Here is a 12,917-nt window from a genome sequence, read left to right as displayed (position 1 = left end):
CTGATCTTACACTGCAATGTGAGTCTTTGCGCTGGCCCCCATATAAATCTATACAAAAATGTGGTAATACCTCTTAAACTTGATAGATATCTTTATAATGCTACTATGCTTTGGGTTTTGGTGGAGAGAATGCGTTTCGGAATGAACCTTAGACAACAATAGATAAGTTGCCAAAAAGTATTTATTATGATGGCCTGTGAAAAACCCAAGGGATCATCATGTATTAATGGAACATTCTGATGATAAATTTACATTTGCCTAACTAGAGTAAGAAGTGGATTAATATTAATCTATAGTTGATACTGAGGGACATATTCTATCATCACCAGCATACTAGATACTCTGGGTACTCCTAAGGGGTTGAAGCAGTCCATCTTCAGGAATAGAACACTGTTTGAGAAGCTCCACACCCCAGGGATGAAAGTACTTTGACAGCTTGTGGCTCCTGTTGGGTGTCATAGGAAAAGTCTGTTCCAACAGTATTTCCGACAGTAGCTGCTGCTGTTCATGCACAACAGCCTGGATCGGTGGGCGCTGAATAATTTCTGTCACCTGCCATTTGTGGTTTGGGGTTGAAAGGGCAGTGGAGGTACTAGGATGGCAGGCAGGGCAGACGCTGGGATGATGCTGGTTGATCCTCTCTGGTCCATGGGAGGCCATGAGGTCTCAATAGGGCTCCCGATTGGCGCAGCGGTATAAGGCACTGGTCCCATAGGGCGGCTCACAATTGGCCCAGTGTCGTCCGGGTTAGGGTTTGGCCGGGGTAGGTCGTCATTGTAAATAAAAATGTGTTCTTAACTAACTTCACAATTTAAATAAAGGTGACATTTAAAAGTAAAAATGAATATCTGTGTGTGTGTGCGTGTGCGTGTGTGTGTGCGACCCCTTACAACTGGCTTTGCTCCATCTCTTCAGACAGAGACTCTTCATCCACCTCCAAGATCAAGGGCAGTGATGGAGAGACACACACTGGGATGAAAGGCCCAGACTTAAAGTTAACGTCCCAGTGAATGGGCTTCACTCTCTTCCTGCGCCCTCGTTGGCTATTCTCCCATTCCCGCTCGGTCTTGGTACGAGAGGCGGGCATGTGCCACTGCTTGATAGGAGGCTGTTCTGCCAGTGGGACCAAGGGGGTCAAGAGGATTTCAAAGGGGAACTTCTCGCCCGCCTGCACGGCTCTCCTACTGGTCAATAAAGGGGAGTGGTCGGTGCGATCTGCGTGGCTGGGCGTAGGTCTGGGCAGGGGGTGACAGCCATCATCTCCGCCTATGTTAGCTGGGTGGCAGACTAAAGGTGGACCACAGAGGAACAACCTCTCAGTCCTACTGAAGGACAGGGGCTCAGAGGGTAATATGATTTGTTTGTCACCCAGTTGTTCTGGTAGCTGCTGGTCCAGCATAGCAGACTGGATCTGTAAGAGCTGGATCCTCTTCGACACGCGCCGTGATCTGACGTTGGCAGGCCGGGCTGGCACTGGGGAGGCAGGTGGGGCAGGCACTCGGCTGGAAGGAACCGGAGAAGCAGATAGAGTAGGCACCAGGAGGTCAGGCACATGGCTGACCATTGGGGTAGGCAATGGGATGGCCATCTGTGCATGTGAGGCTGACACTGCAATGGTTGGCAGCACAGGGAAAGAATTGTTGCTCTCCGTCCTACCCATGGAGTTTATAAGCTCTAAGGTCTGGTTAGGGAACCTCAGAGTGCTGCCATCAGTATGTCTTGTTATCCTAGCTATCCCGGTCTTGGGTCGAGCCAGGCTTCTGCTGACCTGGACCTCCGGCTGGAGGACATCCACAGGAGAACATGGCGGCTGCAAGAGGCTGCCTTCGCACAGAGCAGGAGGAGGGCGGGGCCTTTGGTCCTGGATGTTAGACCTCTGGAGAGGATTGGCCTGGATCCTGACCTCAGACTGGCTACATCGAATCCCAGATAAAGGAGCTACTGCCTTGGCTGCATTGGAACATACATTGGGCGTCCTAGGGATGCTTCCCGGTGTATGTGGTCTGCTGGATTTAACCTCTGGCTCCTGCTTGTGGCTGGAGGTAAATGTGCTCCCTCCGGTTTTTGTATTGATCGGACCTCGACGCTTGCTCCCCATCTGTCCCTCGCTGCAGACGAGGCACCTTGAGGGTGTTTTTGTTCCTTTGGACAATGAGAGAGGTCACAGTGAGCATTGGGAGCTTGATGGGTGGAGTGGCCATTGGAAGCCTTCCCATGTCAGCCCTCTCTTTAGTCACATCCATGTTGTGGAAGTGGGATCGGCTATTCTTTCTCCCTGGTTGCATTGGCTGTAGGACAATATCACTGGCACATCGGACACTGAGGAGGTCTGTCAGGCTTTTCTCAGAACTGTTCTGACTGGTCTCTTGTGTCCTAGTCCTGGACTTCCCTCTGTCTTTCATGGCTGTGGGAGTCACAGTGAAGGATTAAACAACAACAAAAATGTTTGAGAATGAGAATATTGAATAAATTACATATATTACAATAGAATTTGAAAAAGTTGTTCAAATTATCCTCTTTGGCACTCTCCGGGGGATCATGGTGAATCAGGAACATGGCCCCCACAATAAAACAGCTCAGGACGGTCAGCGCACACGTGAAGCCCCACCCTCTCCCCGAGAACATATCAACAGCCAGAGGCCAAGCCATCACTTCACTTCTATGAACGCTCACAGCTGGGGAAAGGTCGGGTATAGGGAATCTTCAGAAGGAGTTTGACCTCCGTTCCATATGGGTCACGGTTCCTCTCCTACTCCTGTGATTGTCCGACAGTGTCTTACCCTCTTACAATGTGTGATATGCACCCAGGTAGCTCTTTCGGCTAATCTCACAGCGAAGGCAGTCACCAGTAGTACTTGGAATGGTCCCTCCCACCGAGGCTGCTTCCAGTTTTTTTCTTTAGTGATTGGACCCAGACCCAGTCTCCTGGTTGAATCTCGTGTGCCACCTCCTTCTGTAGTTCTCCTGCTGGGCATAAAACTTTTGACATACGGGTTTGGCTAATAAAACAGTTTCTTATTCGTTCGGTTTATTAGCCAAAAAAAATGGTATTAGTTAATTATCCCGTAGGTCACATCCTATTCCAGAACACTATTTACCCATCCCCCCTTTTGTTACCTGGCTCTGCCCAGGTAACAACCTTGCCTTATTCTTACACAATGACTTAGGTAAGATTTAGTGAATTATCCTTATGTCTGACATTATCATTTAGGAGTGTCCCTTTCATTTTCCACATGTCCAATTCTCGCTTTTGTCTCCACTCTCGCTCCATTCTCGCTTTTGTCTCCAACTTATCTACACACTATGTTATCTTTGCTCGTCCTGGCTCCCCTTCTAAAACTTCTGCTCTCCAACCTTCAAGGTCTCTGCAGTGCGGGGGAGGGCTCTTCTGCCTGCCTGTGGCTGTTTTTCACATTCCCAAATTTGAACTACATGCCTCACTGTTTGGCTTTCTAAACTCATGGATTTTCTTTTAGAAAGAACATGTCTATGAGCGGCTTTTCTCTAAAGTCCTTAATCAATCTATCTTAATCCTAACAATAATCCTAAATCATCATAGATGTCCTATATTCCTGTTAAATATAATACTATTTAAAAACTTATAATCTAATAAATGCTAACCATATTAAAAATCCTTCCTACACTAACAAGCCCTCTCCTTGGGGACCCTCAGTATTCTATCTGACAATAACATGGATTTAATATGTGTTGCAAAGTGTGGAATAAAACTTTGGTCATGGAAAACAGAGTAAAGCAGAACAAAGCATTCTTATCACCCATCTGGTCCTCTCAGCTACTCCTATCCTGCACCAGGTGGGCACCATGCCACCCCTCACAACAGGGAGAACAAACATACATGGGTCATCCTCAGTCAGTCTCATCCTCCCCTGAAAGCATGCTTCACCTCAGCATCTCCAACTGGAGCATCAAGCAAAGGCATCATGCCTGAAGCCTTCACCACATCTGTAACAGACTTCTTAAAACACGGTATGATGCAAGCAGCACATCACATCAATAACAAATAATACAAGAATTAGGGTCAGAAATCCAGTAACCACCATACCAGTGTACTTACCTAACCAGGCTCCCAACTAAGAACAGTCAGACTCCTCCACCCTCGCCATGGTCCTCATCTCAGCAGATAGTGCATCAAGCCCATTAAGGCCCTTAGATATACTACCATCTGGACTGGTGTTATTAGGAATATACGTGCAACATTGTTCACCGAACATCTTGCAGGCGCCCCCCTGACTAGCAAGAAGCATATCCTAAGCAAGTCTATTCTGTATAAGACAGCCACAAATTGTCCCTACCATCAAAACCAGTCTCCGTGCCTAATTGATCAATAGCTGAATAGTCTAACATTAATTTTAACACAGTGGTGGCAGGTTCGGTCCAGGGGTGGTAGAGGAGTGTGTCTGGCCCTGGTTCGTCTGGGACCTCTGGTTTTGGCAGTACCTTATTTTTTAATTTTTTATTTATTTCACCTTTATTTAACCAGGTAGGCTAGTTGAGAACAAGTTCTCATTTGCAACTGCGACCTGGCCAAGATAAAGCATAGCAGTGTGAACAGACAACACAGAGTTACACATGGAGTAAACAATTAGCAAGTCAATAACACAGTAGAAAAAAATGGGCAGTCTATATACAATGTGTGCAAAAGGCATGAGGAGGTAGGCGAATAATACAATTTTGCAGATTAACACTGGAGTGATAAATGATCAGATGGGCATGTACAGGTAGAGATATTGGTGTGCAAAAGAGCAGAAAAGTAAATAAATAAAAACAGTATTAATAGAACTTAATAGAAAACACACCCATCGTGTCTGTCCCGGTCCTTTGTAGTCCGGGGGTGTAAGTGCCTGCATCAGAGAGCTTAATAGTTTTGATGGTTAGTAGGATTTCATCACCTTTACAAAGTTCAACAGTGCTCCCAGGTTTCCCCCATATCATGGAAAACCTATCCACCTTTGTGGGATCCCCTAATGCTATAAGGATATCCTCTTCTCCAATCCCAGAACTGTCCCAAGTTGGTTATCATGTAATCTTCCCCTATTTATTCTCAATGATAAATATGACTTTCTCTCTGTTACAATACCAAATCCCTAATAGCCCATTCAAAAAAACTTCACAGCTAATGTTATAAGACAGAATCCTGAACCCCTTTCTCATTTGTGGCTTAAACAGTAATTCTAAGCCCTCAACCAAAACTGCTTCATTTCTAATGAATTTACCTTAAAACTAGTAACTCAATATGACCCCATTCATTATACAAATGACTCCCCTGAGGCTGATCAGACCTCAGAAGCCAGTCATGATAAGGTCAAAAGGTCATACCATATTAGGCATAAAGAACCCTTTATCCTTACAATAGAAATAGTCACCTGTATAATTCAAACACATTAAAAAAAACATCTCATAAGGTTCCATATGTGAGCGTGCCTCTTTAAAATACCCTTGCACTAAAACAAATCGTTCTAACAGTTGTTTTATATATATATATATATATATATATATATATCATTTGCAGACCTTTCTCAATTTGGTCGTTTAAAGCTGCTCTCTCCCCCACTCTCCCCAAAATTATAATCCCAGGAGGCCTCTAAAAGTGAGACACCACACCCCTAACTATCATTCACTAATGCTACCTCGAATCAGAAACTCAATAAGTGAACTATAACTAAAACCTAATGATAATTCCCCTTTGACTCAAATCATTAATCATAAGTTTTAAACATCGTCTACGGATATGTTTACTTAATTAAATTACCATGCTACCTTTAGATATAATTAACCCAATAACATTATTATCCAATGCATTACTTTTTCTCTCTGCCGCAAATGTCGTACATTTCATAGTGTAAGGAATCCGTAATTTAATCCCCGATATTTAATAAATATGCATTCGCATTCCCTCATGGCTCCTTTAATTTACTTACTTTTGGGTAACTCCCATCCGTCCCGGAACAAAGAGTTCTACCTAAACCCGCCAGAACACACTGTTCAACTAAGTTAAATCAAACCCTAAAATTGACCATAACCAGTAAACAAATAACCAAAACATTTTTATATCAAATTCTTAAAAGTTACTTGAAACCCCGATACACACACTAACAGCCATACACAGCCATACATTTTGCTCCGTTATCCCCAGTCCCTGGTGACAAAAGTGTCTCGCTAGTGACGTCATCATCAAGCGCTCAACCTGCCAATTCGTAGCGACTTCAAATGAATTGTAAATAATTCTTGTTCGATTAACCAAACCTAATTTATCACATCTGTTCAAATCCTGAATTATAATTTACCACCCCAACCAACATCTCTAAATTCGCCAATTTTATAAAAGCTTTTCGATGGGCATAAATCATAATTGTCTCTTTGTTATCATTTAGAATCCATTTTGCTCTAAATACCTGTCTCGTCTTTGACTTAGTATTTTAATTACAACTCTATTCCCAATATGTTATTCACTTGTCTAATTACAAACTCAGACCAGCCTTAGTGAGTGTACGCCTTAAAAATGCCTTGTCTCTGGGAACGTGGAAATCCCCTTAACCCAAACGTTTACTACAAAAACAAAACCTAAATTATGATAATCCCCTCACATCGTTTGTTTTAAATCCCTTGAGGTATCATGTAATTTATTTTTCTATCTTCGAATTGTCGTCCCACAATATTTTTTCCCACTGTCATATACTCAAACCACTGTGATTACCGTGCACTGTCCCTTTAAGATAAGGCATTTTATTTGTTCCCCGCAATGAGAACGGAAATCAGATCATTTTTAGAATACGTTACTTTTTGTTCAATTTCACTGGCGTCACCTTAACCAAAAATCAATACTCGGAAAAACAATCACAACTTTTTACGATTAAACTATTCTTACCTAATTTATAGTCCAAAGCGTTGCACTATATAGCCCCATTGAGTGTCTAGCAATTCCGTTGCTGGCTATAGACACAAATCTGCCCGCCTTTGTAAAATATATATTCCCTATTCAGATTGAGTTCAGTTTTAAATTCTAATCATCAGAGTAAACCCAACCGAACTTCTCAATTTACTATACCCTAACATTCAAACGTGCCATGTTTTTGTGTTAAACTTCTCATGTCAATTGACTCACAAATAGCCACAACGTCCAGGCAGGCTGGAACTGCATTGTATCTCCCCGTTATCCCCCCATTCAACTCCAGGCAACTCTCTCTCTTCTATGATATATCTATTTAACTACGACTCCCATCTCAATACATTCTTCCACCAGATCATTTTGGGCAAAATAGCGTTTTACGTCGAAATTGTCTCGCCATTATTTTTAATGACTTCTTTTATCAATTCTATCTAGAACACATAATATCCGTTCAGTTATATCTTTTGCAAACACTGGCGACTGTATTTTTCAGGCAAAACATGCAAATAGGTCAATTACGATCTAAAATCAATTTTAGTTAAACGCCCCGGCCGGGAACCGAACCGTGGATTACCGTTGGTGAGACTGTTGCGCTCGCCACTATACTAGCCGCTATGAATTTGATTGAGACTCTCCGCAAATATACCCATTTTCACAGTTATCTGTATTTGTTACTCCGACATCTAGACAACAGAAAATAGCCCAAATTTAAACGCCCAAAGTTTTCCCTCAGTTCCTTTTCTTTACTCGATTGTCGCCTCTGACTTCCCCACAGTTAATTTACAACCTGTTGACGATTTTTTCGTGGAGTGTTACACTCCCGGGCGAAATGTCCAATTTTGTTACAATTAAAACATACCTTATTAATTTTTCTCGCATATAACGCTCGTCTCCCGTTAGTTCTGGGGCTTCTTTCGAGGCATTTCTCCCCATTCTTAATCCTTACCGTTACTAGTAGCTATGGTCTTTAAACACTTATCTATGCCTTTCTATATAATTTTAAATTCTATGTGCGTGCAGTTCTATAAATTTGTAATATACCGTTACTTAGTTACTTCTAGTTATTATTCTGTCTGCCTATGTGTGTGTTCCTTTAAAAATAATCAGTATGTATTTTCCATCCTGTGAACCACGTCCATAGAAGACTTTTGATCGGACATCACATTTTACCCATAGGATATTCCTTTTGGGACTTTCAATCGTTAATGTCTCAAATCTCACTACTCTAGACTAATCACTTTTCATTTGATATTAATTTCTTTCAGCATTGTACAGGTTCATTTATTCTGTTCGGCTAGAATTACCCTGCCTTCTCACCAAGCCTAATTTATCCTCACCTGTTTTAACATATCTATCTGCTACTTTCCACAGTCAGCTTCCCATAAGATAGACTATTAGGTAAAAACTTTATTTAGGTATGTTTATTGAATTATTGGCCATCCTATTTGTACGGAACAAGCGTCCTAATTCTCCAATGCGTACTATATCACTCCTTAAAAAGGTCTACAGCAATTGTGAGGACTAAGCGAAACACACACGTCTTTTAATCGATCCTGAGGGAAAGAGAGAAAATCTACAGAGCGCTCTTTCAGGGCACTGTTTTTTTTGGCGTGACCGAGACTTTTCGGCACGCTCAACGTCTCGTGAGCGCGCGATTCACACACTGACAAGCCCCATAGAAGGCAGCCATCACGCTGAACACGTAGAAACTGTTCCCAGAGCGGTAGCCTTTTGGGAAGTGCGTTAAATATGACGTCAAAGCAGAGGCAACTTTTTCCATGACAAGAGAGATTTTGGGAGAATGCATGCCCTGACACTTCTGTTTTACATAGAGACACAATTTAAACGGATTTAGAATTGTTAGAGTGTTTTCTATTCGATAATATTTTTAATATGCAAATATTAGCAACTTTTGAAAAAAATGTATCCTGTTTTATATGGGTACCCAAATCCTCCAGAAGGGGCAGTAAACCGTGGTATCCTGAACAGGTTAATAATCCTTGGCTTGCAAGACCAGGCTTTATTAAGCTCTAGTTTATTTGATGGTAGCGCACCTTACCTCAGGTCAATTTCGGACCTGCTTCCTTTTTATCGATATCCTGGTTAATACCCCCGGTAGAAACCCATTTTATTTGTTCGGAATATTCAAGCACCTATTATTGATAAAATTCAACTCCTTCATAACATTTTAATCAATAAATATCCTAAGTAATCCCTCCCAAATTCGAGAATAAAAGCTACTTTACCTGCTGCCGACTGGGATAAGCATTGTTCGTTTGAATCTAGTCACCCTCTCTGTCCTCTGTGATAATATGCAGGCCTGTTTCAATTTTAACCTCAATTCAGAGGACAGGTCTTTAGTAAAACGAGTCAAAAACAAGTCCGTGCACGTTTTCCAGCGTACTACCTCCAGGCACAGTGAGAGATGTTTAGATCCGGCACTTCGAAGGACCAAATTGATAGAGGAATTCTAAATTCCTTTATGTTTTATTGCCAAAACCAATTTCGCACTCGTTCCTAATTCTTTAATGAGGTGTAAGTTCATTAATTATGCATGAAGTAGATCGAGACCAGTCTTAAAAGCCAGGTAATAGCGTTTTATTCCAGAGAGTACTGAAGCATACACATTTTTCCACAGGCTATAAACTGAACATGACATCATCAGTTTCCCACCCTCTCGCCGATTCTCACAAGAGCCCATTGTTTATTAGGTCTGGAACATCACCCAGACATTGCTTATCTGTCTGAAAAGCCATAGCATCGCTCCCCCTTTAACTGCCCAAGAGACACAGACAATTAATTTGTTCTGCTTATATTTTCAGTAACAGCTTAACCAATAACTTTTACTTTTCATACCATAACACAATAGTATTAGAATAAATGGTTGTAATCAATAATGTATACATAATTAATCATCTCAACCACAATTTCCTCTAACAGTAATTGTTACGGATACCAGTATCCTGTGTGTGTATCCTGTGTTTTTTTCTCTCACAGGTGAAAATTATCACTCCCCAATCAGTCACCAATCATCAATCAGAAGACACACCTCCTCCTGTTTCCTACCCTATCACAGTTCCTTTCCCTTGGTTTAAAAACCCTGTCAGTTGTTTGCTCTAGAGCTCAATCTCTCTGTAAATGCCATGTCTGTAGGTCTCTGTGTTTCACTCTTGCTTTGTGTATTGACCTCTTTTTTGTTTGAGCACCTCCATAGCACTTTGTCCTCACCTGTGAGTATTGTTTTGGTTATGGTGTTTGTTTGTTTGCTGGTGGGAAAAGGGGGAACCAAGACAAGTCGCCCATGGGCATACACTACCCGTAGGTAGACTTTGTTAAATACACTAGTTAGAACTGGGCAGACCACCCACTGTATTTTTGTTTAGTTAGTTAGCTGTTAAAGTAGGCTAGTCTAGCTTAGGGGTGTTTTTGAATACTTATTGTTTCTTTCCTTGGGTCCAGCTCATCCCCTTTTCCTGCTCCCCCCCCATTACCGTGTGTTTATTAATAAACCCTGAGTTTGACGGTAGATTTCAGTTGTCGTGGTTATTTCGTTCACACTTTTACTTTGTCACTATTATAATTTGCATGAGTTGTTACGGGTCTCATTACCATCCCCCCTAGACTGTCGGGCCAAAAGGGATTCGTAACACAGTAAATAGCCTAAAGTTAAGGCTCTCATACAATCTAATGTAACAGTAGTTATTAAACCTTAAAATAAGTAACAGATCCATGACCACATTTTGAGGTTACTGTAACTATACATGTATTCATATGTAAAGTTAATCATATAAAATGTGCATGTTCAAGATAGCATGCATACTATACTGTAGGTTGTGGCAGATCTGTGGAGATATTCACAATTGCTGTAGTCTATGTAGAATCTCGAATGGCATTGATCACTTGCACCATGTACTTTTAATGTAATCTCAACTTCAAACCAGGTCATTTGGTTTTGCTATTTGATGAAGCAGTGTGGTTTAGTCGCCAGGGTTGTGGGTGTGATTCCCATGGGTGACCAGTGTGACCGTATGTTTAATGACTACAATGTAAATAACCAGTGGTGGAAAAAGTACTCACTTGTCATACTTGAGTAAAAGTAAAGTTACCTTTGTAGAAAATGACTCAAGTAAAACTGAGAGTCAGCCAGTAAATACTACTTGAGTAAAAGTCTACAATTATTTGGTTTTAAGTATACTTAAGTGTAAAAAGTATGAATTGAAAATTCCTTTAAATTAAGCAAACACTCACGACGTCTTTTAAAAACAAAGCATTTGTGTTTAGTGAGTCTGCCAGATCAGAGGCAGGAGGAATGACTCGGGATGTTCTCTTGATAAGTGTGGGAATTGGACCATTTTCTTTCCTGCTTAGCATTCAAAATGTAATGCGTACTTTTGGGTGTCAGGGAAAATTTATGGAGTAAAAAGTACATCATATTCTTTAGGAATGTAAAGTGAAATATGTCAAACATAAATGGTAAAGTACAGATACAGTACTTTGAAGTATTTTTTTTTTACTTAAATACTTTATATGAAAATTAAAGAAATGTGCACACTCCATATATAAACTCCCAGTAATTTATTGGTATTTACCAACGTTTCAGCGTCACTGTGCCTTCTTCAGGGTAATGTCATGAATACTTGAACCAGGTTATGTAGACAAACAGTGCAATTAGTGCAACCAATGACAATAGTGTGTGTCATAATGATTAAGGTAATTAGAATGAATTAGTGAAACTAAAAAAAACAATTGTTTATGGCATATTAAATATATTAGGCTATTGTTATCATAATTGAATATAGTACATCATATTAGCATCCACATACATTATTGTGTAATTCAATTTCACATGTTTAATTGTTTACTATTTAATTTCATATTTGAATCGTACAGATGAAGAACCATATTTGTGACAATTTTTCCATTTTAAGATTATCAGTTATTTTTATTATTGTGTGTACCACATTAGGTGTTTTATTGTTGACAAATAATTCACCATACCCATATCTTCCAACAACAATTGAGAATTTTTTGTTATTTCAAAAAAATACTTTTTTTTTTATTGCCGTTTCAATTTTTAGAATGTGGATGAACCGTATCTCCAGTGATCTCAGTTTATGGAAGAACAGTATATGTGACATTTTGCATGAGTCTCGTAAGACTTTTTTAACACCTGATATGATGTTTTAAGTACTTTCAAGTACAGATGCCCTTCATGTAAATAACTTAAATGCAATATGTAGTTCATTCATTTGTATGGAGGTTCATTTAAAGGTGGTCTATCAACTTTAGCACTGACTTTTCTTAAAAGTTGAGTCATGAAATCTTAGTCTCATTTAAAATGAAGCCCTCAATGTGAACATACCATAGAATAACTACAAAAATAGAATACAATTCAATTAATTCAATCAAAACAAGCACAACTTGTAAATTTCAAATATGTATCAATGTGATGAGCCAATATGCATGTCCATTATGCTGGTCCCGAAGGTCAATATTACAAAACGGTCAGAAACCCATTCTCTTTGCGTTTAACACTATGTACAGCAATTAAGTTTTGAATTGCGTTAAACCCATGCTAAAGGCAAGACATGTCCTTCTGTACTGAGGTGACAGCAGTAAATAAGTATTAACTGCTTTGAGTTCATGCTAAATGGGGTGACAGAGACGTACTGTATATTGTAATGAATAAAACAAGGGAATCAAGATCAAATGAATACTCACATGCTGTATGTGACTTATTTTTTTAAATATTTTTTGTAACAGTATTTTTATTGGAATTTCACAATTTTCACCCATATTAAGAGATGCAACAACAGAGACAAAGCACACAGAACAAAAACAAGAAAAACAGCACCCACTTACACATCTACGCGCATATATATATACATACAGTGCCTTGCGAAAGTATTCGGTCCCCTTGAACTTTGCAACCTTTTGCCACATTTCAGGCTTCAAACAAAGATATAAAACAATTTTTTTGAAGAATCAACAAGTGGGACACAATCATGAA

General features: G+C 40.3%; 1 protein-coding gene across 1 annotated transcript; it reads right to left on the bottom strand.

Annotated features, from left to right (window-relative positions):
* Positions 1 to 886: 886 nt before the first annotated feature.
* Positions 887 to 5,299, bottom strand: LOC127910560 (uncharacterized). The gene is made up of 2 exons (XM_052474613.1): positions 4,816 to 5,299; positions 887 to 4,458 (listed from the first exon to the last, which is right to left on the bottom strand). The coding sequence occupies exon 2, from the start codon at positions 2,096 to 2,098 to the stop codon at positions 887 to 889; it is 1,212 nt and encodes a 403-aa protein (XP_052330573.1). The 5' UTR covers positions 2,099 to 4,458; positions 4,816 to 5,299.
* Positions 5,300 to 12,917: the final 7,618 nt, after the last annotated feature.

This window comes from Oncorhynchus keta, chromosome 22 (assembly GCF_023373465.1).
Source record: "Oncorhynchus keta strain PuntledgeMale-10-30-2019 chromosome 22, Oket_V2, whole genome shotgun sequence".
Taxonomy (NCBI): Eukaryota; Metazoa; Chordata; class Actinopteri; order Salmoniformes; family Salmonidae; genus Oncorhynchus; species Oncorhynchus keta.
Note: the sequence above shows the minus strand (reverse complement) of the source record. Positions and strands in the feature narration are given on the sequence as shown.

Excerpts from the sequence above, each read along its gene's own strand:
- LOC127910560 (XM_052474613.1), bottom strand. The coding sequence starts at position 2,098 with ATGGGGAGCAAGCGTCGAGGTCCGATCAATACAAAAACCGGAGGGAGC.